The sequence below is a fragment of the Salmo salar genome, chromosome 23, assembly GCF_965601325.2.
Source record: "Salmo salar chromosome 23, fSalSal1, whole genome shotgun sequence".
Classification (NCBI taxonomy): Eukaryota; Metazoa; Chordata; class Actinopteri; order Salmoniformes; family Salmonidae; genus Salmo; species Salmo salar.
Genome location: NC_138313.1, coordinates 3,794,520 through 3,817,422, shown reverse-complemented (window position 1 = coordinate 3,817,422; position 22,903 = coordinate 3,794,520). Strand labels below are relative to the sequence as shown.

Genomic DNA, 22,903 nt, shown 5'->3' with positions numbered 1-22,903 from the left:
CTCTCTGCTTTAGCTAGCCGGACAAAAATCAACGAGCTAAGGTAGCTATCAGCTAGCATGTTGTGTATGGTAGTCAGTTTCCACACGGACACATTAGCGTGTGGACCCATATTGACGATGCGCTTGCGCGGATTGTCTGCAGCTCGTCTGCTCTCCGCTTTCATTCGACTGTCCCTTACTGATTTTTTGTGTTTATGGATTCTGCAAATTATCTCAAAGGAATGTGATATTTTCTTAATAGAGATAAAACAGCAGCAACCATTGTCTGTCAAATAGAGCTAGAATAGTTGTATCCTGTTATAAGAGAATAACTACAATTACTATACTGAAGTTTTCTGAAGTTCCAGCTCGCTAGCTAACGTTATCGTTCGGGCTGGGTGTGGACTGCCAATGGCGTGTGTAGAGACATCAGGTAGCTAGGTCTGCCACAATGTAACCAAGTTATCAGTACATTGTTATTGTTAGCTATCAAGATTCTGTTCTATTTGACATTTAGAATTATTTTTATGTTGACTAGACCTAAGCTGATTTTTTTATTTTATTTTTTTATTTCTTCTACAGATGACAGAGTAGGAGAGGTCCTGCTGAAAAGGTGAGTTCACTTTCACAGATACTCAAAACTAACCAAAGATGCATCATATGGACACACCTACACTACCGCTCAAAAGTTTTAGAACGCCTACTCATTCAAAGGTTTTTCTTTATTTTTTACTGTTTTCTACATTGTAGAATAATAGTGAAGACATCAAAACTATGAAATAACACATGGAATCATGTAGTAACCAAAGAAGTGTTAAACAAATCAAAATATATTTTATATTTGAGATTGGAGCAACGTGTACCTAAGCGAATATATGCAACGCAGGACAGGCTAGATAAACTAGTAATATCATCAACCATGTGTAGTTAACTAGTGATTATGATTGATTGATTGTTTTTATAAGTTAAGTTTAATGCTAGCTAGCAACTTACCTTGGCTTCTTACTGCATTTGCGTAACAGTCAGGCTCCTCGTGGAGTGCAATGTAAAGCAGGTGGTTAGAGCGTTGGACTAGTTAACCGTAAGGTTGCAAGATTGAATCCCCGAGCTGACAAGGTAAGAATCTGTCGTTCTGCCCCTGAACAAGGCAGTTAACCCACCGTTCCTAGGCCGTCATTGAAAATAAGAATGTGTTCTTAACTGACTTGCCTAGTTAAATAAAGTTGTAAAAAAAATAAAAAATACCGATTTCCGATTGTTATGAAAACTTGAAATCGGCCCTAATTAATCGGCCATTCCGATTAATCGGTCGACCTCTAATTCACACAGTCTCCTCTGAACAGTTGATGTTGAGATGTGTCTGGTACTTGAACTCTGTGAAGCATTTATTTGGGCTGCAATTTCTGAGGGTGGTAACTCTAATGAACTTATCCTCTGCAGCAGAGGTAACTGGGTCTTCCATTCCTGTGGCGGTCCTCATGAGAGACAGTTTCATCATAGCGCTTGATGGTTTTTGCGACTGCTCTTGAAGAAACTTTCCAAGTTTTTGACATTTTCCAGATTGATTGACCTTCATGTCTTAAAGTAATGATGGACTGTCATTTCTCTTTGCTTATTTGAGCTGTTCTTGCCATAATGTGGACTTTGGTCTTTTACCAAATAGGGCTATCTTCTATATACCCCCCTACCTTGTCACAACACAACTGATTGACTCAAATGCATTAAGAAGGGAATCAATTCCACAAATTAACTTTTAAGAAGGCACACCTGTTAAGGGAAATGTATTCCAGGTGACTACCTCATGAAGCTGGTTGAGAGAATACCAAGAGTTTTCAAAGCCGTCATCAAGGTAAAGGGTGGCTATTTGAAGAATCTCAAATATAAAATATGTTTTGATTTTTGTACCACTTTTTTGGTTACTACATGATTCTATATGTGTTATTTCATAGTTGTAATGTCCACTATTATTCTACAATGTAGAAAATAGTCAAATAAAAAAGGAAAACCCTTGAATGAGTAGGTGTTCTAAAACTTTTGACCGGTAGTGTAGATGTAAACCTGTCTGCTTCCAGTGGTGGGATAAGTACCCAATACCAAGTACCCATACTTTTGTAAAAGTAAAGATACCTTAACAGGAAATGACTCAAGTAAAAGTGAAACTCACCCAGTAAAATACTACTTGAGTAAAAGTCTACAAATATTTGGTTTTAAATGTACTTAAGTATCAAAGTAAATGCATTGCTAAAATGTACTTAAGTATCAAAAGTAAAAGTAGAAATAATTTCAAATTCCTTATATTAAGCAAACCATACGGTACAAATCTTGTGTTTCTTTAAAATATGGATAGCCAGGTGCACACTAACACTCAGACATAATTTATAAACAAAGCATTTGTGTTTAGTGAGTCCACCAGATCAGAGGCAGTAGAGATAGCCATGGATGTTCTCTTGAAAAGTGTGTGAATTGGAGTAAAAAGTACATTTTTTTTCTTTAGGAATGTCGTAAAGTAAAAGTTGTCAAAAATATAAATAGTAAAGTACAGATACCCTAAAAAAACGACTTAAGTAGTACTTTAAATATTTTTACTTAAGTACTTAATACCACTGGCTGCTTCCAACCTCTTGCTTGGATGTGTATGCATGTGTGCACTTTCCATGGGGTTGGGAATTGACAAAAACAGAGAGCAAAAAAAATTAATTCTCTACATTATCAGCTAAGTGCAAGGAAGAAATGAAAACCGTCAGACACCATGTGTCGTGGCAACAGTTGTTTAGTTTTACACACAGTAGGCTACAGCAGGCTATGTGCTCTAAGGAGTGGTTCTGGACCAGAATGCTCTCTCGTCCCCCAGAGTGATGCAGGAGCAGCTGGATGAGGTGTTGTCATCAGAAGTCCCGGTAGTGGTCTCCACAGAAACCCAGGAATTGGAGAGTGAGCAGGAGCAGAAGATGGTGTTACAGCTGGCTGTGATGATACGTACCATCGGAGACGCCTTCAAGGAGAACAGGGAGCTGGACGAGTCAGTTGATATTAGAGCCATTGCTTTGTGTTTTTACAGTACCTGTTAAATTTCTCAAACTGTTATTATGTGAATTCACATTGATGAATTTGATGCATAGACTACCCAGCAAATCGGGAACATTCTCTGAACATTATTGAAGATTCACATTAAGTTTTAGTTAAGGTTTTATCTAACGTTAGCATTTTTTTTCTTCAGAAAATGATTTAAATGAGGTGTCCTTGGAATGTTCTAACATTCATTAAAATGTTATGCACAACATTTGTAATAACCACAACAGAACATTCCCCAAATGTTCTCATTATGTTTCCAGTTAATGTAATAACAAAATCAGACTAAATGTGTTCTGGGGACATTCTTGCAACATCAGGTGAATGTTTTATACAAACATTGTTTAATTATCAGCACAATTGAATATTCTTTGTGTAATGAGAACATTTCCCGCAACCTAACGAATGTTCTGGGATCTTTCACAGAATCAATTTTGGTTTGCTGGGTAGCTAAACAAATATGAATATAGAGTATGCTTGTCTATCTGTGTGCTAGTTTACAATGGTCTAAGTCAGTAGTCTAATTCCTACCCTACCTCCCTCAACCCGCCTGTCCAAGCAACAGTGTGATAGATGGAATGGTGGGGCAAATGACCAGCAAGCCCAGCTACTGGAAGTTGGTAGAAAAGGTATTTGAGGACGGTCAAATCACCTGGGAGAGAATTGCTGTGCTGTTCTACGTAGCAGGGAGGATAGCTGTCAAGGTATTTTATACAGTGTTCTTGTGACTTTGTTATTATTATTGGATGTACAGTACAATCACTGTGTGTATTAAATCACTCTTTTCATCTCTGCTAGGTGGTGATTGCTAACCTCCCCGAGTTAGTGAAGGACATTCTGAAGTGGACTCTGGAGTACTTCAGAGGCAAATTACTGGACTGGATCCAGAAACATGGAGGATGGGTAAGATATGGATACCATCAGAAGCTGTCCCCGAAGTGTTTCCCCTTTGTATTAAAATAAACAGAATGGGCAATATTCTATATTAATATAAACTTGGTCTTGATTGTAGTGTATGATGTGGTATTAACTATTGTTAAAGAAAACTGAACTGGGATTGTCATTGATTTCTCTCTCTTTCTGCCCTTCCTTTCTCCCCCTCTTTCTCTCCTCCCCTCTCTCTCCACATCATTCTTTGTTCCCCCTCTTTAACACGCTCTCTTTCCAGATGAACAGTTTCGCTGAGCTGGCACGTGTACAGGTGGAGAGGATATCCTCTATGAGCGCCCGGTCCTCAGGGCTCATCCTGGTCTTCCTCGGAGGTGTCATAATGGGTAGTGTTATCACCTGGAAACTGGCCAGGAGGACCTGACACACACACACATACACAGTCCCACTCCGGTTCAAACGCAATTGTTTGACATGACATGCAAACGTGTGGGCGTGCACACACACACACAAATACATTTGTTTACCTAGTCTATGTATTATTAGTTACCAAACCTTCTGGTTTACTCCGGATAAATAAGATGACCAGATGCTGCTGGAAGTGGTGTTGGAGAGCCAGTTGGAGGCACTTTTTCCTCTGGTCTAAAAAAAATATATCCCAATGTCCCAGTGCAAAGATTGGGGACATTGCCCTCTGTCGGGTGCCGTCTTTTGGATGGGACGTTAAAACAGGTGTCCTGACTCTCTGTGGTTAATAAAGATCACATGGCACTTATCGTAAGAGTAGGGGTGTTAACCCCGGTGTCCTGGCTAAATTAATCTGGCCCTCATACCATCATCGCCACCTAATCATCCCCAGCTTCTAATTGGCTCATTAATCCCTCTTCCCTGTAACTATTCCCTAGATCGTTGCTGTAAATGAGAATGTGTTCTCAGTCAATTTACCTCAATTTAAATCAAATTAAACTCCTTTTTATCAGTGCCTTCAGAAAGTATTCACACCCCTTGACTTTTTCCAAATTCTGTTGTTACAAAGTGGGATTAAAATGGATTTCATATTTTTTTTTGTCAACGTTCTACACAAAATACTCTTATTACATCTCTGCACTTAGAAAAAGACAGCCATCTGCACTGCTATTTTAGTTTTCAGTTAATCTGATTGATTATTCTCTCATTGATTTCATGTACTTATCTCAGCAATTTGAGGGTTTTCTGTATAGTTATCTAATGTTGGTGTGGCATATTATTCTGTTTTAATGTTACTCTTGAATCACAAAAAATCTTCTTAAATACTATTGTTGCTCACATAACAAAAGGGTTGAATACTTATTGACTCAAGACATTTTTAATTCATTTGTAAAAAAAAATCTAAAAACATAATTCTACTTTGACACAAAATCTCAATGTAATCCATTTTAAATTCAGGCTGTAACTCAAAGGGATGTGAATACGTTCTGAGGGCACTGTATATATTGACCTACAGTAATGAAACCAAAGTGTTGGGGCAGAGCTCAGTACATTTTGTGTCACTACCCTTACGGGAAAAAAACATGAATTTCACGTGTTTAACATGTGATCTTATGGGAAGTTAATGTGACATGTAAAAGCAACATGTGATAATATGAAATTGCACATTTGCAAAATTTCAACATGTGATACCATGAAATACACCTCACAACATTTGAACGTTTTTCACATGTGAAAGTCAAAATTTGATTTTCACATGTGAAACTGCAATTCACATGTGAGGTGAAAACATGTTATTCTCACATGTGAAAGGTGGTGTTAACATGTGAACTCTGTATTGAATACATGTGAACAAATGGTTTCACATGTGAACAACTGACCTCGCATGTGTCACTTTTTGTTTTCAAAGGTGAAAATTTCACTCAACATGTGAACAGTTATTTCACGTGTATATACGATTTCAAATGTGAAAATGTGATTTTTACATGTGAAACTGCAAATAAAATAAAAATGTATGTCATCACATGAAGTGTTCCAAAACCACATGGTTTCAAATGATTTCACATGTGAAATAAAATGTTACATGTGGAAATTTCACATGTGAAATCATGTGGTTTTTCCCGTAAGGGTATATCATCATGTTTGTTGGTATCCTGCTAGATTAGGGTATCTGCCTGAAATGAGAAACCAGTGTAAGCCTAGCAGACAGCCAATCATGTTATGTGATTGTTTTTCTACAGAAAGGTCATATTATTTTTCAATACAATATTTTACAGAAATAACACATGAATACCGATTTGATATTTTTTAAGTTTATGAAAATGTAGGAAAATTGTATTTTGAATAAAAAACATTTGGGATGTTTGACTTGAATGTAATGTATTAAATGTGCCATTTTATTAGGATGAATAAATACATGAGTTGAAGATGATGTTTGTGCTGCAATAATCATGTTTTAACTATAACCCCTAAAAGTCCTCAACATGAGCGTCAGTCAGTAAGCTCCATAATATCAGTCATGATAGTAATTGTTAGCTAGATGTACAAAAAATGCACAGGACACAAATAGAACATTTTGGCATAAGCTTTTAATATTTTTATTGAGTTTTTGATGTTTTCTCTTTGAATTGGATTTGCTTGTTTTTCCAGTTAATTTTGTGGGTTTTTTTTCCTTCATTTTATTATTCTTGTTTTATTTTCCTATCTGCAATGGAGAAGAGTTTTTCAGTTTAATTAGCATTCACTTTCAAACTTTCATACTTTTAATTATAGAACTGTGTTTAAGTCTCTTTTTTCACAAACTTGTTTGTTAAATTATTACTGTTTATTCATCTTTTTTCTTTACACGTTTCAAAAATATAAAAGGTAAATTATAAACATTCCATTGAAATATATTTTATACAGTTCTTGATTCTTTTTTTTCCTGTGTTATGACATTAAAATTGTATCCAGTATCAGTCTTTATAGCATAAACCCCATTCAGTGTTATTGTAGTAACCTTCTCTTCTTCCGTCTCTGTCTTCAGTCTCTTTCTCCCCTGATAGGAAAGTGGCATGGCTGCACCCAGTGCCTTATTCCCTTAGCGGCGATGTAGTCACAACAGTTGGCAGGACCAATAGAAACATTAGCTGCATTGGCGCTAGTAGTGCAATGTTCTTTCAAATGTAAAAATCATAACACAAAACAGCAACAAAAACACAAATCAGACAAAAGAGTATGATGAAGAGTACCAAATGATAAGAAAATAAATAAAGGCACCAAATAAGGAAAAATAACAGCTAAAACAACAGATAAAAATGAAAGTAAAGCAATGATATTGACATATCTGTATCTAGAGGGGTAGATTAATAGATAAATAATCTACTGTTATAGACAGAAGAAGTGACAGGCAAAAAAATTATATGTAGAGATGTGCAGATGCAAAAGACAGATGGACATGTAAAAATGTAACAGAATGGACAGATTGGCACTATGCTACTACCAATGCTGAGATATCCCGGACTGTTGTATGTGTATCAGGAAAGATATCGGACTCATGAAACTGAGCCTATTTCACCTCCCAAGTGCAATAAACATAGAAAAATAGCCAGTGTATTTCTACCAATTCAGTCAAGCCACACTGCAGTATACCAAAAATATGACAACCAAAAAAAGTGATATAGATTTTTTTTTTTTTTAAAGAGTATGTTTCAGTTTGCATATTCCCCCATCCTCTCACCACTGGCTGACAGAGAAAGAGGAAGACAGAGATTGCCGGTGAAAAGATAGTTACTTCATTCTGGCCATTCACAAAGAAGTTACGTCGTCCTTTTTTTCTCCCACGCATGCATTACAATTGAACTTCAAACAATATGTTAGAAAAACACAAGAACAAGGATGCAAAAAAGAGCTTCTTCCTCAAAAATGTGTGGAGGGAGAGAAAGAGAAGGGGATAGGAGACGGGGATGAGAGGGAGGTAGACGTCGGGGAAAGAGAATATATGACAGCGGGGGTTTCTGGCTTTACTCTGCTCCTCTCTTGATATGTTTTGTATTTGGGTTTCAAGTAAAGTTATGCAAGTGTTGAGCTGTCAATCCTATAAACTGGGTGTGGCCAAGTTCAGGAGCTGGATCACACACACACCCCCACCTGCACAACGTGTCTTCAGGTAGCCCACACACACAAACACACACACACACACACATTCCTATTGACACACAGTCAGACTCACAACTGTGGTAGTACAGTCATTCACATAAGGTGGCGGTTATTCACAGTATATTCACCACCTGTTTTGTGAAAACCCATCCCAAAACTCAGAGACTAGATGTGTATGCATGCTATAAAATTAAGATGAAAATGTTAGAGTTTTTTTTGTGTGGTCTTTTTTTGTTTGTTGAGGTGGTAAGGTTACTTTGACAGTAAGTTTAGGTAAATGGCATTGGACTCCCCCACAAAATCGAGGGTTTGGAAGAAATTATTGCTCTGACAATATACCCCCCCCCCCCCCCCCCCCCCCTGACATTTTAAATGGAACGGTCTGTGTTGGTTGTGCTACCAGAAGGATGATGGGGGGGGGAGGGTATAATCCATTCACCTCTGTCTTTAGCTGTACCTAAGCCTGTTGTGCCCATCCCCTCTTCTTCCCATCCACCGTGCACCCGATCCCTCTCCTTCTCTACCCCACAAACAATCATTTCCATCTTACGAATGAAATGTCTAGTAGTGATGCATCCTTCCATAATCTATGATTACTTATGTCTCTATCATTTCAAATCATTCTTTTGGTAACAAACATCGTGCCATAATAAACTTTTTTGGAAAGGGAGAGAGTGAAAGAAGGAGTAGGCAGGAGTTGAAAGAGGCAGAGAGGGAATGAATATGAAAGGGATGGGGGTCGAGGAGAAGGAAAAGGGGGAGGAATCAGACATAAGGTGATGAATGACAGAGATCCAGTGTATCAAATGAAAACTGCGAGTACAGGGACATATCCTGAGTGGCAAACTCCAGGGTCTTCAGGGGAGCCCCTATTCTAATTACTTTAACCCCCACACCCCCATTTACTTCAGTAAAACAATGCACCATGCTAGATATAGTAGCTGACCCTTTTTTTCCACCATTACCCTTTCCCATTCTTGCCCTCCCACACAACAAACAGACCCAACACACTGAACTCCTTTGGCACAATGAAACACTGAAGTATAATCATATGCTACAGTCAAACTCTTGCATAGGTAGTTGCTCAGTTCTCAGTACAGTTAGCCCCCAGCATCTCTGGAACATCATCAAAATCTTCATCATTGCGTAATAACAAATAAACAAACAAAAACAAAGCAACAATTTTGGCAAGTGAACACAAGTTAACACTCATTTGAGACAAAAACATAAACTAGCAATATGCAAATGAATGTGACCCAAATTGTATTTGACACGGTCTGTGACGTCATTTTAAACCCCCCCCCCCCCCCCCCCCCCCCCAACATAATTAACACGCCTCCTCCTCCATTGTAACATTAAATACTAACCACGGCTCAGATGATGACTCTTCACTGGGGGATAAAACTACATCCCCCGCAATGCACTGGAGCCCAGTAGAGGGCGACAAAGAGTAGGCTACATCTGCAGCATATTATCTAAACTCTGATGTAGGCCTAGGTAAGGGTTTGCGGTGACTGGCGAGATATGACCTATACATACAGGCCTAGAAACTGAACATAGCAACATTAGTTTTCACTTGATAATAAACATGGAAAAACAGGGGGAAATAAGACAAAAAAAAATCTGTTGAGAGTGTGGTGAGGTGCTATGCATCCAGCAAAACAGGCAGTGGTGGTGGAAGGTCAACATGAGCTTTTGTTCATCAACAGAAACAACAACTATTTATCTAGATAAGCTCAATATGATAGCATAGATAGACCGTTCGGCATTCCCTTCATGCATATTTGAACAGCAGTTTTCCTGGAAATATGCTATCCCCACCTGAGGAAATGGAGCAAAGATGGCTGCTTCACCAACGCCAGGGGGCGTATGTCATAGCAGTACAAAGCTATGCATCGTATAGCTAGCTACAATATCAGGGCTGAGCTAATATGACACTATCTGGCCAGTCAGTGCAGTGCTACAGGTGCTAGCTAGCTACAGTATAGGGTCAGAGCTACAGTATTATTGGGCTACACGGTAATTTCTTGTATTAGGTCATCGCGAATCTCGTTCACTTGATCAGATACTTTCTCCCAATGCGCTGTAGGCAATTAGCCTGGGGACGTTATGAGGTCTAATCTCTGCTAGGTATCGCTACACTGCTTTAGTTAGCCGAGACCTTATAGTCTACAACCGCGTCCCGGTGGTGAAGCTGCCATCTCCCACCTTGAGCACGAGACTGAAAGAACAACAAGAGTCCATCATGGTCGTATTCATTAGTGCACACCATAGCAAACAACTTTACAGCGGAAAACGTGTTAGACAAGTTCAGGGATGTTCCGGGCCATTTGCTTCCGTTTGGATCCTAGTGAATATGACGGATCTGAGTACAGTCCAACATAGTTATACAGACAGACAGACAGTGGAGAGGGGACCTGGGTGGACAGTGGGGTGGAAGACAGAGAATTGGCAGCAGGGGACGCAATCAGGGCGGTAGGACCAGAGAGTGAGAGCAGTAGAAGAAGAAGTAGCAGAACACGAGAAGAGTAGTCATCAAAGTAGTAGAATAGTTGTAGTATCAGGGGAAGTTCATCGCATAGTTCATCTCTGGTAGATTTGGTGGTGTTTGTATCTTATTTATCTAAGAAAACATTGTTCAATGTGTATCTTCCAATCCTATATATTTTTTTCGTTATTCCTTTTTTATTATCCCAAAACAAAATATAGATCTTTTTTTTAATATAATCCTGCTCTTTTTTGAAATTAGTTGCATATAACATAAATATTTTTTGTTTCCTCTCGATTTTGTTCATTTTTTTTCAATTCCTAGCCCTCTTTTTTTACGGAGGGGGTGGGGTTAGGGCTTGCAGAAGTAGACTCATGCAGAATAGTCATGCTGGTAAACAAAGTAATAAAAATGCATTTTCACTTTTTTCCCGGAATTGTTTATCAAAGTTCACCCTGTTCCCGCTATTTTCTCGCACTTCCTTGTGAACCTTTCTGATCCCCCCCAGAGGAGCAGTGCTCTTTGATCATCCTCCTTTCTACAGAAAGGAGAGAGACCTTTACAGTAGCCACTCTCTCAATGAGCAGTTGACCATTTGTTATCTTGACACTTGCAAATAGTTACCAATTGGATATTTTTGAAAAAGGTTGATGTGACAATGATTGTTTGATTGTTTGGTTTAAAAAATAAAGTCTCTCTGGTCTCGCTCTCCATCCTTTTGTTCTCTACGTTTCGTTCCTCGGGTTTTTTCGATCATGCCATGCAGTTTGCTACAGAGGAGGAGCAATGCTGAGATGCAGAGGGGTGGTGATAAAGAGAGGGAGAGTTTGAGAGCGAGAAAGTGAGGGCAATGTATGTCCTTGTTTTCCAGCAGTCTCTTCCTTTCTTGGCATGCGCGTTGCAGGTCATGCTTCCAGTGTCTCTCTCCTTTGGCGTCCTCCTCAACTCTTCAGCAACACACACTCTCACAAGCGCACACGCACACACACACTGGTTTTCTTTAGGTCCAAATCCTTCAAAGTGGTCGATGAGTAGATCTGTTAGGGTCAGCCGACACACTCTCATGCAACACGAGTCAGCATCAGTCAGTCATGGAGTGTATCGTATTTCAGATCTACACACAGGTTTAAATGAAATGGCCAATGGCCTGGTATACTATATGCCTGGTTGCTCTACTATTGGGGCCCATAATATCTTCTGAAGTGTGTCTCTTGTGAGAGGTAAGAGGAGGGCTGTAAATCAGTGAAAACAGTCCAACAGGTGTGACTGACTGAACATAAGAAGGTAGTGTCACCATAGTGGGCTGACTCAAGAGTCACTGGACGCAATGGTTGTTCAGCCTCATAGCTTTGCATAGTGTTTGGCTGTAAAACAGTAAAATGACTGTTATGTAAATGTATTTTGCCATTGGCTAGCACCTGGCTCTCCTTTTCTCTAGTCACATCCACGCTGACTATGTTGAGTAATCTCAGACCACTGCAGTAGTTTGTTTATATAGCCTACCCTACTGTATGTCCGATCTTTGAAGTACTAAATAGGAAGATTTAAAAACAATTTAATATACTGTATCTGAGAGCCGGTAAAATGTCATTTGTCTAAGGGAACATTTGACAGTGGTTAAAAGCATACATTATCTATGACACAGTAGGATGACAACCAAGTTGTGGAACATTGTCCTACTGTCCCATAACCCTTTGGCTCTTTCCTATTTCCTTATGTTCTATTGTTTGTTTCTTTTATTATTTGTCTGGGATTTCAATGTCAATGACTTAGTATAATAAGACTCTGTAAAGTATGCTGACATAAGGTATGTGTTTCAGTGTGATGCTTTTCCAGGTACTCAGAGTCACTGTAAGTCTGTCACGTTGGTCTGGAGTTTGTTTTCTAAGGGATGATGCTGATTGAGGAGTCCACAGGAACGAAGGATGCTTCTGGTGTGGAGGGATGAACAAATCTTTTTGACTCTCTTTGTCTTCTATCATCCGTTCATCATCACCTTCAGTTCTCTCTTTCTTTCTTTCGTTCTCTCGCTCTCTCTCCTTTTTTTTCTCTCTCTCTCTCTCTCCGGTTACGTATCCCTTCAGCCTACAGTGAATCCAGTAGGGAGCTCTGGGTGAATTGTGTCCTAAGGTTGTTCCTCTTCTTGGACAGGAAGGAGAATTTTAGAAACTCAACACTGGGAAAAAAAGAGGAGAGAAACAAGGAGAAGAATCAGTGGAAGTTCCAGCAAACCTAGAAAATCAACCAGCTACGACTGGATGTTTAAAAACCTACATGATCCAGGGTAGTTTAGTTGATATGATTAACCTAACATGAGCTTGAATGGAAGTTTGAATTCATTTCAAATTCTCAATTGTTATAGTCAAGTGTTTGATTGTATGACTAGATGGGTTTAGTTATGATGAGTACAACTGTTCAAAGCAAATAATTCAACTGATCGATAAACAATAAAGCAAACGAAATACCTGTTTTTTGCAAAGCACATCTGGCATGCATGTACACAAAATACGAAAAGGCAGAAAAGCCTGTAAGTTTTGCACAGACACACGCACAGACACCAATACAATTGGCGTGGGTGGTTTCAGTTCTTGTGGGCTGTTAGGTCTGCTGGTGTTTGTCTACCTCTTAATTCATTGGTTAGTCATAATCCAATAGGGTGATTTTGGAGGTCATTCCCATACAGGACTACAGCCCACCAGGAATGTTAGTTTAGCTTAACACAGACCAAGAGCTGAGACCACTTCAGAAAGTATTCATACCCCTTGACTTTTTCCACATTTTGTTGTGTGACAGCCTGAATTTAAAATGGATCAAATTGGGATTTTGTGTCATTGGCCTACACACAATACCCCTTAATGTCAAAGTGGAATGATGTTTTTAGAACATTTTACAAATGAATAAAAAATGAAATGCTGAAATGCCTTGAGTCAATAAGTATTCAACCCCTTTGTTATGTCAAGCCTAAATAAGTTCAGGAGTAAACATTTGCTTAACAAGTCATATAATAAGTTGCATGGGCTCACTCTGTGTGCAATAATATGGTTTAATTATCTATACGGTCCCACAGTTCGAGTAGTACATTTCAAACAGATTCAACCACAAAGACCAGGGAGGTTTTCCAAATGGGTAGATGGTAAAAAAAAGACATTGAATATTCCTTTGAGCGTGGTGAAGTTATTGACTACACTTTGGATGGTGTGTCAATTCACCCAGTCAGTACAAAGACACAGGGATCCTTCCTAACTCAGTTTCCAGAGAGGAAGGAAATTTCACCATGAGGTCAATGGTGACTTTAAAACAGTTACAGAGTTTAATGGATATGATAGGAGAAAAGTGAGGATGGATCAACAACACTAACCTAAATGACAAAGTGAAAAGAAGGAAGCCTATACAGAATAAACATATTCCAAAACATGCATCCTGTTTGCAATAAGGCACTAAAGTAAAACTGCACAAAATTTTGCAAAGAAATGTACTTTGTGTCCTTAATACAACGTTGTGGGCAATGTTGTGGGCAAATCCAACACACACATCACTGAGTACCACTCTTCATATTTTCAAGCATGGTGGTGGCTGCAATCTGGTTATGGGTGTGCTTGTCATCGGCAAGGACTCGGGAGTTTTCTGGGGGGATCAAAATAAATAGACTGGAGCTAAGCAGACACTGGGAGACAAATTCACCTTTTAGCAGGACAATAATCGAAAAACACAAGGTCAAATATACACTGGAGTTACTTGCAAAGGCAACATTCAATGTTCCCAAGTGGCCTACAGTTTTGGATTAAATTGGGTTGATAATCTTGAAAATGGCTGTCTAGCAATGATCAACAACCAACGTGACAGAGCTTGAACAATTTTTTAAAGAATAATCTGCAAATATTGTATAATCCAGTTGTGCAAAGCTCTTAGAGACTTACCCAGAAAGACTCACAGTTGTAATCGCTGCCAAAAGTGATTCTAACATGTATTGACTCAGGGGGTATGAATACTTATGCAAATTACATATTTCTGTATTTTATTTCAAATGAATTTGCCCAAAAAAATCTAAAAACAGGTTTTCACTTTGTCATTATGGGAAATTGTGTGCAGATGGGTGAGATTTTTTAAAATATTTAATACATTTTGAATTCAGGCTGTAACACAACAAAATGTGGAATAAATCAAGGGGTGTGAATACTTTATGAAGGCAGCCTACAGCCGACACACACACACACAGATAGGCAACATGGAGGAAAAAATGAGACATGAAACAGGGCGAAGCACGGAATCACAAGACACACACGCAAACACAAAACACAGTTACACACACACACACACACACACGCAAGCACACACTGCGAAAACACAGCACACGAAGCACAGAGCAAAACAGCACACAGAAGACAAAACACATTCTTACACTGAGAAGTGATCAGCTGCCTTCCTCCTCTCATTTAGTATTTTTCTTTCTTCCTCAAACTGTCCTCCATTTCATGGTTCTTCCTTTGATGACAATCCTTTTTTAATATACAGTTCCTACTTCCCCCCCAAAACATCATACGTAACGTCTGACAGTCTTTCTGGCCTTTTTTCTGTCCACTCCTATCCTCGGGAGACGTTTGTAATCCACTTTTAGGGAAGATGGAACTTTAACGTTTATGGTGGGGGTCTTTTCATTTTCCCCAAAGTCAGTTTTTTCATTTTTGGGCTTTGTAATGGAAGCAGTAGAGATAGCACATCTCAAAATACCAATTAAAAAAAGAATAGGAGAAGGTGGAGAGGTCGAGATGGGGTGAAACGTGTGTGTCGGAGGGAGAGGAGAGTGGAGGGACAAAATAATCTTAGAATCACATAACAGGGTACATAGGTGAGCTTGGATGAGGACACAGGACATACAATATTTACAGGTCCATACATACAGTAGAGAGGAAGCAAAACATTTCAAACCTTCTCTCTGTTCGGCTCTGATAGACATTACGTCTGGAAGCACTGATTTAAACCAACATAGAGAGAAATATACCTGAGTTGTGAATGGAGGGAGACTGACGAAGAGAGGGAAAGGGGAAATGTGGAAAAGGGGGAAGACAGAGGTGTAGTCAAAAACATTGCACTGGTGATATTATTCAATTCATTTCTACGTCAGTTGATGGCTAGACTAGAAACATCCTCCACTTTAGCATCTTAAAGTAATTCTCCCTTCTTAGGATTAGTAAAAAAGTGGCTGAAGAACTTCTTCCCAGAGTTTTTTTTTATCTGCAATGATTGAACAAAAACATGCTATGATACACATACCTGACCATCACTCTACTAACTGAAACCACTAACTAAACCATCAACTTGCACATCAATAATGAGCAAAATAACCACCTATCACAACAACCTCTACTGATCCATTCTAGAATGTCACATGCTCACCTCCTACTGCTTGTCAAAGAGAAGCAACATCCTGTCCCAGTGACAATGGGGGAATATTCACTACCCATCGGGCACAGACGTCAATTCAATATCTATTCCACGTTGTGTCCAGTGGGTATTGACTATTCCTATCCCCTATAATAGGGCTCTGGTCAAAAGTAGTGCACTAGATAGGGACTAGGGTGCCATTTCAGATGCAGAAAAGCAGTGAATAGGGAGCAGGGTGCCATTTCAGATGCAGAAAAGCACTAAATAGGGAGTAGGGTGCCATTTCAGATGCAACCTAAGTTTAAAAAATGTGCAGGATGCACAAGGAAGTAGCATAAGTATTTTTGCTCAACAATGAGTCATGTATCTGTCTGTAGCCTACGGTTGGTTACGTGTGAATTCTACCTCCAGGGGGGAAGTATAGTCTATTTGTAGATTGTTAGTGACAGTTCAGGTTCGTTTTGCTATCTGCTTTGACTCAATATGTGTCATAAACTAATAACCTGTAACCTGGGATATGATGTGTATTTAAATGCTACTTCGTTTTGCTACACCTTGTGGTTACTTATTATCAAAATAAATGATCACTAATAATGCAAGTGTTGTGTGAGCTTTCCCTCCACATAGGGGAGGTTAGGGGAATTTGGAACCTGCTCAAAAGTAGTAAGTTCTCTTACTTTTAAACGTTAAACCCCTAAAATGTTGGGTATCTCAGGATATTTCAAGCAAGAGGGGGCCAGGACAGGATGGATTGATGGAACAAGAGAGAGAGAAAACAGAGAGGAGAGAAAGTGATGAAGTGTGTTGAAAAGTTGGTAAGGTTTGGGTGGGCTTTGGCCAATGTGGTTTTACGGAGGGAAATTGAGTTTTGAAGACGTATTCTGATTAACGTGGAAAAAGGAAGAAGTAGATCATTTTTTTCTCTAGTATTAATTCACAGTTACTGCTTCTTTTTGCATATACCTGATAAGCACTGGGCTCTCAGAATAGTTCTCTGTAAAAAGATAACAAAAATTATAAATCATAAAGTAATTATTATTACCAGTTAGTCTAGTAAGGTCTACAAGAAATAACAGAGCAGCTACACAAGACCACTGGTTACCGTTCCCCATCCTTAAAAAATACAACTTTCCCAAACCCCCTCCCCATTAGGTTACCAATGGTCTCTTCCACCCTATAACATCTTAACATGCATATTTAAGCTCAACTCTTCTCAGACAAAACTATGAGAGGCAAGTGCTTTTTCCCCTAATAGCATGCTGTTAGTCTATATGTTGTGTATAGAAATATACACATTCATATGCACTTAATATATACAGTAAATATATACACAATCATTAAGCTCATGATCAAATCTGATGTCTTCTCAAATCATATTTCCTTGATTTTGGATATAGACATATCAATTCCTTATTGCTTGCAATGGAAACCCCATGCAGATTGAAATAAGTCAAAACTTTACAACTGTACAGAACATTTGGACCAATAACAGGTATAAGAAGAATTCCTATAATTAAAGAACAAACACCCAAAGCACTAGATCAAGGGAGAAGACAGGGGAGGAAGGGAGGGATGTAGGGATGAAGAGAGAACATTAGAAAATATTGATTTGGTAGTTTGTAGACTGGTGTCTGGGTGTCAGCAAAACCATATATAGGGAATATATCTATGTATATTATCATACATATTACTCTGGGTGTAGAGTACTAGTGCAAGTTGGGGTGAATTCCATTTATATTATATCAACTCTGGAGGTGAATAAAAATGCAAACCATGAATTGAAAACAATCTGACATTTAATATAACAGGCAATTTTCCATTAATGAATTGAGATTCAATGCATCTCCTGAATTGACTGTAATCAAAATGGAATCCACACCAACCATAGTTATAGGTCAAGCTGTCACCCTCCCTGACACTTCCACCTCAAACTCAAACTCTACACAGATGAAGGCTTTTCGGATTCTCGCGCACTACGATAAGATTAGCATGGTCCCAGATCTGTTTGTGCTGTCTAGCCAACTCTTATGTCATTGGCGAGCTAATGTGACAATGAGTGACAAGGACTTGGTAATAGAGCACGAACCGACTGGTACTCAGGCTAATATTGGATAAGTACAGATATGAAGTGCAGATATGGAGCTATGTCAAGCGACTCACGACAACAGTTCATATTCTAATCTAATAAACGTCAAACCTCCTCACAGCATAACTTGAGCCTGTAGAGGATACAGCTCTCAACCTAATGAGTCCTGAGCTTTGAATTATCTAACGGTTTTGTCTTATTGTCATTTTTTTTGCTTCGCTCGCTGAACGAGGTTGCCCTAATAGCCTTTTTAGCTTAACGCTATCTAGAGTGTATACAGTCCACACCTGTATATGGCTAATGCTAATGTTGATCATAGAGAATGCCCTTTCTGCGAAATGTGAAAAGATTTCACCTTCAGTCCTTACACAACCCTCTGTCTCTAGTGAGAGAGGAGCAGGTGGCAGAGTGAGAGATGAGGAGGGGAGAAATGGGAACATCAAAACCAAAGAAATCACATCAAATCAAACTGACAAATTTCAAGCAACAGAACTGGATACAACCAGTTAAAGACATAAGCATTACCTTAATAAATTGCAACATTCTATGCCAATAAATATCAATAATAAAATAGACGGTAACATCGGAAAATACAAAAATAAAAGTTTCTGTAAATCAACCGCTTAAATGAAAATATACAATCCATAAGAATGACAATAATTTAAATGTCGACATTGGGTATATCAAGATAGAATGTTTTTAACATTGTCACTATAACCCCGTCATCTTCTACATTTCAACAAACAAAAGATTTTAAGAAGTTTTGGTCTCTTTTTTTCTAATGTCTGGTGTGGAGGGAAAACATTTGTCCTCCTTCAACACTTCATTTTCCATCTTTTTTTCCCCAGAAAACATTGAGAAAGAAAGGAATGATCTGTAATTCTGATGAATTGGCACTCTTGCATCTTGGGCCAGAGGTAGATGCATGTCTGTGCACACAAAACCACACAACTCCCGTGTGTGCCACAGATATACAGCATACAGCACATCTCCATAGGATAAACTATACATAGATACAAATATATTTCTATACATTGCATATTTCTATATATGTATATTGCCTTTTTTGTTCATTTTGTCATTGATTCGTTCTGTTCTTCTACCAAGCGCTGTCAGTCCATCCTCCATTCACGGTGCCCTCTTTTTATGTGAGGTGCGATGGTTCAGCAGCCAGGACCGGGAGGTGGGGGGTGGGAGGAGGGTCAAAAAGGACAAAAGAGAAAAAGAAAAAAGAAAACTGAAAAAATCACTACACTCAAATCATAAGAGTCATTGTGAGTGAGGCGATGTGGTGAAATGCTCGATACAGGAAGACAACGAAGGATGGAGGAAGTGGAGGGAGATCGTTGATGAAGATGAAAAAGACCGAAATTGATCTCTCGTCTAATGGGTGACCCAAAGCCATTTCTGAATATAGCCACACCTTCCTGACACTGACATGTGCAGACTGTATAGTTTGATATGTGTACAGATTGATTTCTGAGGAGCCTTATTTACAAAAAGAGAAACAAGCTACATTTCATTTCACGCACCTGCATACAAGAGGGCAGGGAGGGCCGGTATATGGTCAATGATGAGAAATACTGATCTCTGCTTCGATGGCCCCTCCCCTTTTACTGCTCCCGACCAATGGGAACGAGTCCCACCCCCCACCCCTTCTTCTCTACCACCCCGAACCCCGCCCCCTAGAGAAAGAAGAGAGAATCCCTCCATACCTTCTGCCCATTAATCCTCACAACCATTATAAAAATAGTTTGTTATTATGTCCTCCCTCTCTGTGGGTTAGGATGCTACTCGGAACCTCTTCTTTAAAACAATGATGGTTGATGTTCAGGCTTTCATCAGAGTCTGTGTATTGCACAAAAGCCCCAGAGAGCTTCTCTCCAGCTCTCTACATGTCACTGATAATATCAATAATGATAATGATAATAATAGTAGTGAATGAACGCTAGAATAATACAACTCTCTAGCAACCCCCCCCCCCCCCCCCCCCTTTGCTGTTTGATCTGTCGGTGAGTCTCTATAAGTGTGTGTGTGTGTGGTGTGTGTGTATGATACAGTCTATTTTCAGCACACAGAAACGCATTTAACGGTCCAATGAGTCAACTCCCCTGGGAGATCTAGCACTAACCAGTACATGGCTTGTTTTATGGGTGATACTAAAAAAATACCTTTCTTACTTTGGGCTTGCCTCTTTTCTTTTCAAAGATTTTCTGTTAAATATAAGAATTTCTTCGTGTGATTTTTATTCCTACTGTTTTTCGTTAGATTTTTTTCTTCAAAAAACGAATGCATGCATTTTAGTATATATTAGATATTTTGTTGGTGTTAGTTAGTGTAAGTGTGTTATTCTCCCAAATACAAGAGGTGTGTGTGTGTGTGTGAGTGGATGGGTTTGCTGTTGAGGCTTGATGACGTGTGGGGGTGTAGAGTATTAGAAGAAGTGTCATTTGACTAAGGAGCTCTTTAGGATTAGTGGTAATACGGAGTGCAAGAACAGCACACATTTACTATAATACAGGGAGGCCTGCTATTGTAACTCACTACATTGTTTATCAATCTAAAATCGCTAACCTACACTCAATCCCTGTTAATAAGGCAGGTGTGTGAGAGTATACGTGTGTGTGTGTGTGTTTGTGAGAGAAAGAGAGAGTATGCGTGTGTGTGTGCGTTGATGAGTGTGTGTGCTTGTGTGTGTGTGTTGTCATTGCTCCATCAGGTGGAACATTGCTGGAGACTAACACCGAATACCTCATAACATTTTGCTTCGGCTTAAAATATTGCACGTTGCATGTGGTGGGAAAGTGCATGTAGTCTTAGAATGAATAGCAAAAATATCCACTAAGTCCCTTATACACTGGATGCCCCCCTCTACCTGGCTTACAATAAAGAACATTATTACATGTGGCTAAATGGCACCCCCTACAGTTCATTATCATTATCACTATTGGACTAATATCATTGGGAATACTGGGATTACAGTGGTGTTGGTATGTCTCTCTTTCCTGATGCTCCTTCTGTAGTTGACTTGTTGGCTTGCTTCTCCACATCATGACGCTACAAAATGGAGGGGATGGGGGAGTGACAGCGGCGGAGGTTGGTTCCCGGGGGCTCAAAAGGATTGGTGATAGGGGTGAGGCGCATGGGGGCTCCTGACATGCCCGAAATGTTATTGAGGCTGCGGGACTTCTCATAGCCTGTCGCTGTGGTGACCGGTTGTCATGGTTACAGGGTTACATTAGGTTAGAGGTCAAGGGGTTACCGTAGAGGTGACAGAGGTTATCAACAGTGGTGTTTTGGGAAAAGTAGTTTTAGGGTTAACATTTTTTTTAATACAGGACATTTGGTACAAAATAAATATTAAGTAAAATTGCATAAATGTTTGTGGTTAATTTAAATGTTTTAATGATTATTATGTTATTTGTTCATGTTTAAGGAGGACATGGATATAATTTGGATGACAAAGATGTGGTGTTAAAATATATAATGGGTTAGAAATAGCAAAGAATAACAATTGTTATGAATAAAAAAGGTTTCAAAAAACAACAATTAAAACCCAAATCATACCAAATCAAGTCAAATCAACAGTCAAACCGAAAATTCAAATCAAGTTTTAAGGCCAAAGCAAACAAACAGACAGACAAGGGACAGAGAGAAAGACAGACAGAGACAGACAGAAGGGAGAGACAGGACAAAACAGGAAAATGAGTTATGAAAATATGTAATCAAAATCTTGCCACATCAATACAAAATGGTGCTCTCTGTCAGTAGTGCTAGCATACACAGTACAACACAGTAAAGTACAACACAGTAGAGTACAGTAGAATATAGTAGAGGGGAGAGTACTGATGGATAAAACAGCTGGTGTCAAGCTCCAGTAACTTTTAGCTCCCTCTGGCATACACAAAGAGAGGGAAGAACACTCATGTGTCTCTTAGAAAAAGGAGAGAGATACATATATAGAGAGAGAGAGGGCAGACTCAGCATCCATATGTTTTAGCCCCCAACACTGAATTCTAAACCTCCAGAAAGACAGACTTCAGACAGACAGAGGGACAGACAGACGGACAGGGCAACAGTACATACAGTCAAAGCTCTATTCAGCACCTCCCCAGAATAACAACGTGACCAACTTGGACCTGGTGAAGTTGTCAGAATTTGGGAACAGAAACATCAGCAGAACATTTACTGTGTATGTGTGTGTGTGTGTGTGTGTGTGTGTGTGTGTGTGTGTGTGTGTATGTGTGTCTGAAGACCGTATGAAAACACTGACAGCTTCACCGGGCCCAACAGAACTTGGCTGCCTCCCCCTTATTCACCCTTTACACCTTCCTCTCAGAGCCCCCATCACAGTAGTAATGATCTCGGATCAGTTTGACCTTTAGATCAAAACAAATCAAATTCATAAGATAATATTTTAATGTCTGGAGATGACCTGATCCTAGATCAGCACTCCTACTCTGAGACGGTTTGTGAATGCAGGCCCATACTTCCTCTCATGGTCCAAGCCTGCCTTCTTCCCTTCCTCCTCCTCCTTCCCAGCGATGTAGTAGAACGTAAATGGAAAACACAGTTTTTGCACCTTTTCATGTTGTGGATAGCCTCTATGCACATATTATTACGCTAGATTAGTGTTCGAATTTGCATCACTCCCAACTAGTCATTGTGACTGGCGTTCAGAATTTATTTTTTGTCACTACTGTACATCTCTGCTTCCTCAGCATTTCCAACAGCTTGTGTCAGTCTGTTTGACATTTTTAGAGAACAGATGTCATTAACCTGGAGAATGATCAGGTAGGGTAAAATAGATCAAGGCTTGACACAAGCTCAAGCTGTTGTTGCGTCTTCCAAAATCTCACACCACCCCTTTAAGGGTGAGCCTAAATTCAACCACCTTTTAAGAGTGA

General features: G+C 39.3%; 2 protein-coding genes across 4 annotated transcripts in view; one reads left to right on the top strand and one right to left on the bottom strand.

Annotated features, from left to right (window-relative positions):
• The first annotated feature begins 118 nt into the window (after positions 1-118).
• On the top strand, positions 119-6,910 carry LOC106583949 (apoptosis regulator BAX). Of its 2 annotated transcripts, none has more exons than XM_014168657.3 (6): positions 119-412; positions 562-592; positions 2,831-2,998; positions 3,614-3,752; positions 3,847-3,951; positions 4,217-6,910. In XM_014168657.3, the coding sequence occupies exons 1-6, from the start codon at positions 391-393 to the stop codon at positions 4,358-4,360; spliced, it is 609 nt and encodes a 202-aa protein (XP_014024132.1). In that variant the 5' UTR covers positions 119-390; the 3' UTR covers positions 4,361-6,910. The 2 variants fall into 2 exon arrangements, with proteins under 2 accessions (XP_014024132.1, XP_014024131.1); XM_014168656.3 differs by having other exon boundaries at positions 3,608-3,752.
• Positions 6,911-9,358: 2,448 nt separating this feature from the next.
• Positions 9,359-22,903, bottom strand: part of LOC106583948 (voltage-gated potassium channel KCNC1) — a 126,985-nt gene continuing 113,440 nt past the window's right edge. Inside the window, exon 4 of one of the 2 annotated variants that reach the window (XM_014168655.3) lies at positions 9,359-12,704. In XM_014168655.3, the coding sequence (XP_014024130.1) occupies positions 12,691-12,704 (14 nt within the window). In that variant the 3' untranslated portion in view covers positions 9,359-12,690. Of the gene's footprint in view, positions 12,705-19,981; positions 21,200-22,903 lie in introns of those variants that run through there. The other variant, XM_014168651.3, reaches the window with a different exon arrangement.

What these genes read in the sequence shown, in the direction of transcription:
- LOC106583949 (XM_014168656.3), top strand. Translation starts at nt 391, where the DNA reads ATGGCGTGTGTAGAGACATCAG. An exon ending in GGCGTGTGTAGAGACATCAG is followed by an intron (nt 413 to 561) that starts GTAGCTAGGTCT and finishes TTTCTTCTACAG; the next exon opens with ATGACAGAGTAGGAGAGGTC. An exon ending in CAGGGAGGATAGCTGTCAAG is followed by an intron (nt 3,753 to 3,846) that starts GTATTTTATACA and finishes CATCTCTGCTAG; the next exon opens with GTGGTGATTGCTAACCTCCC.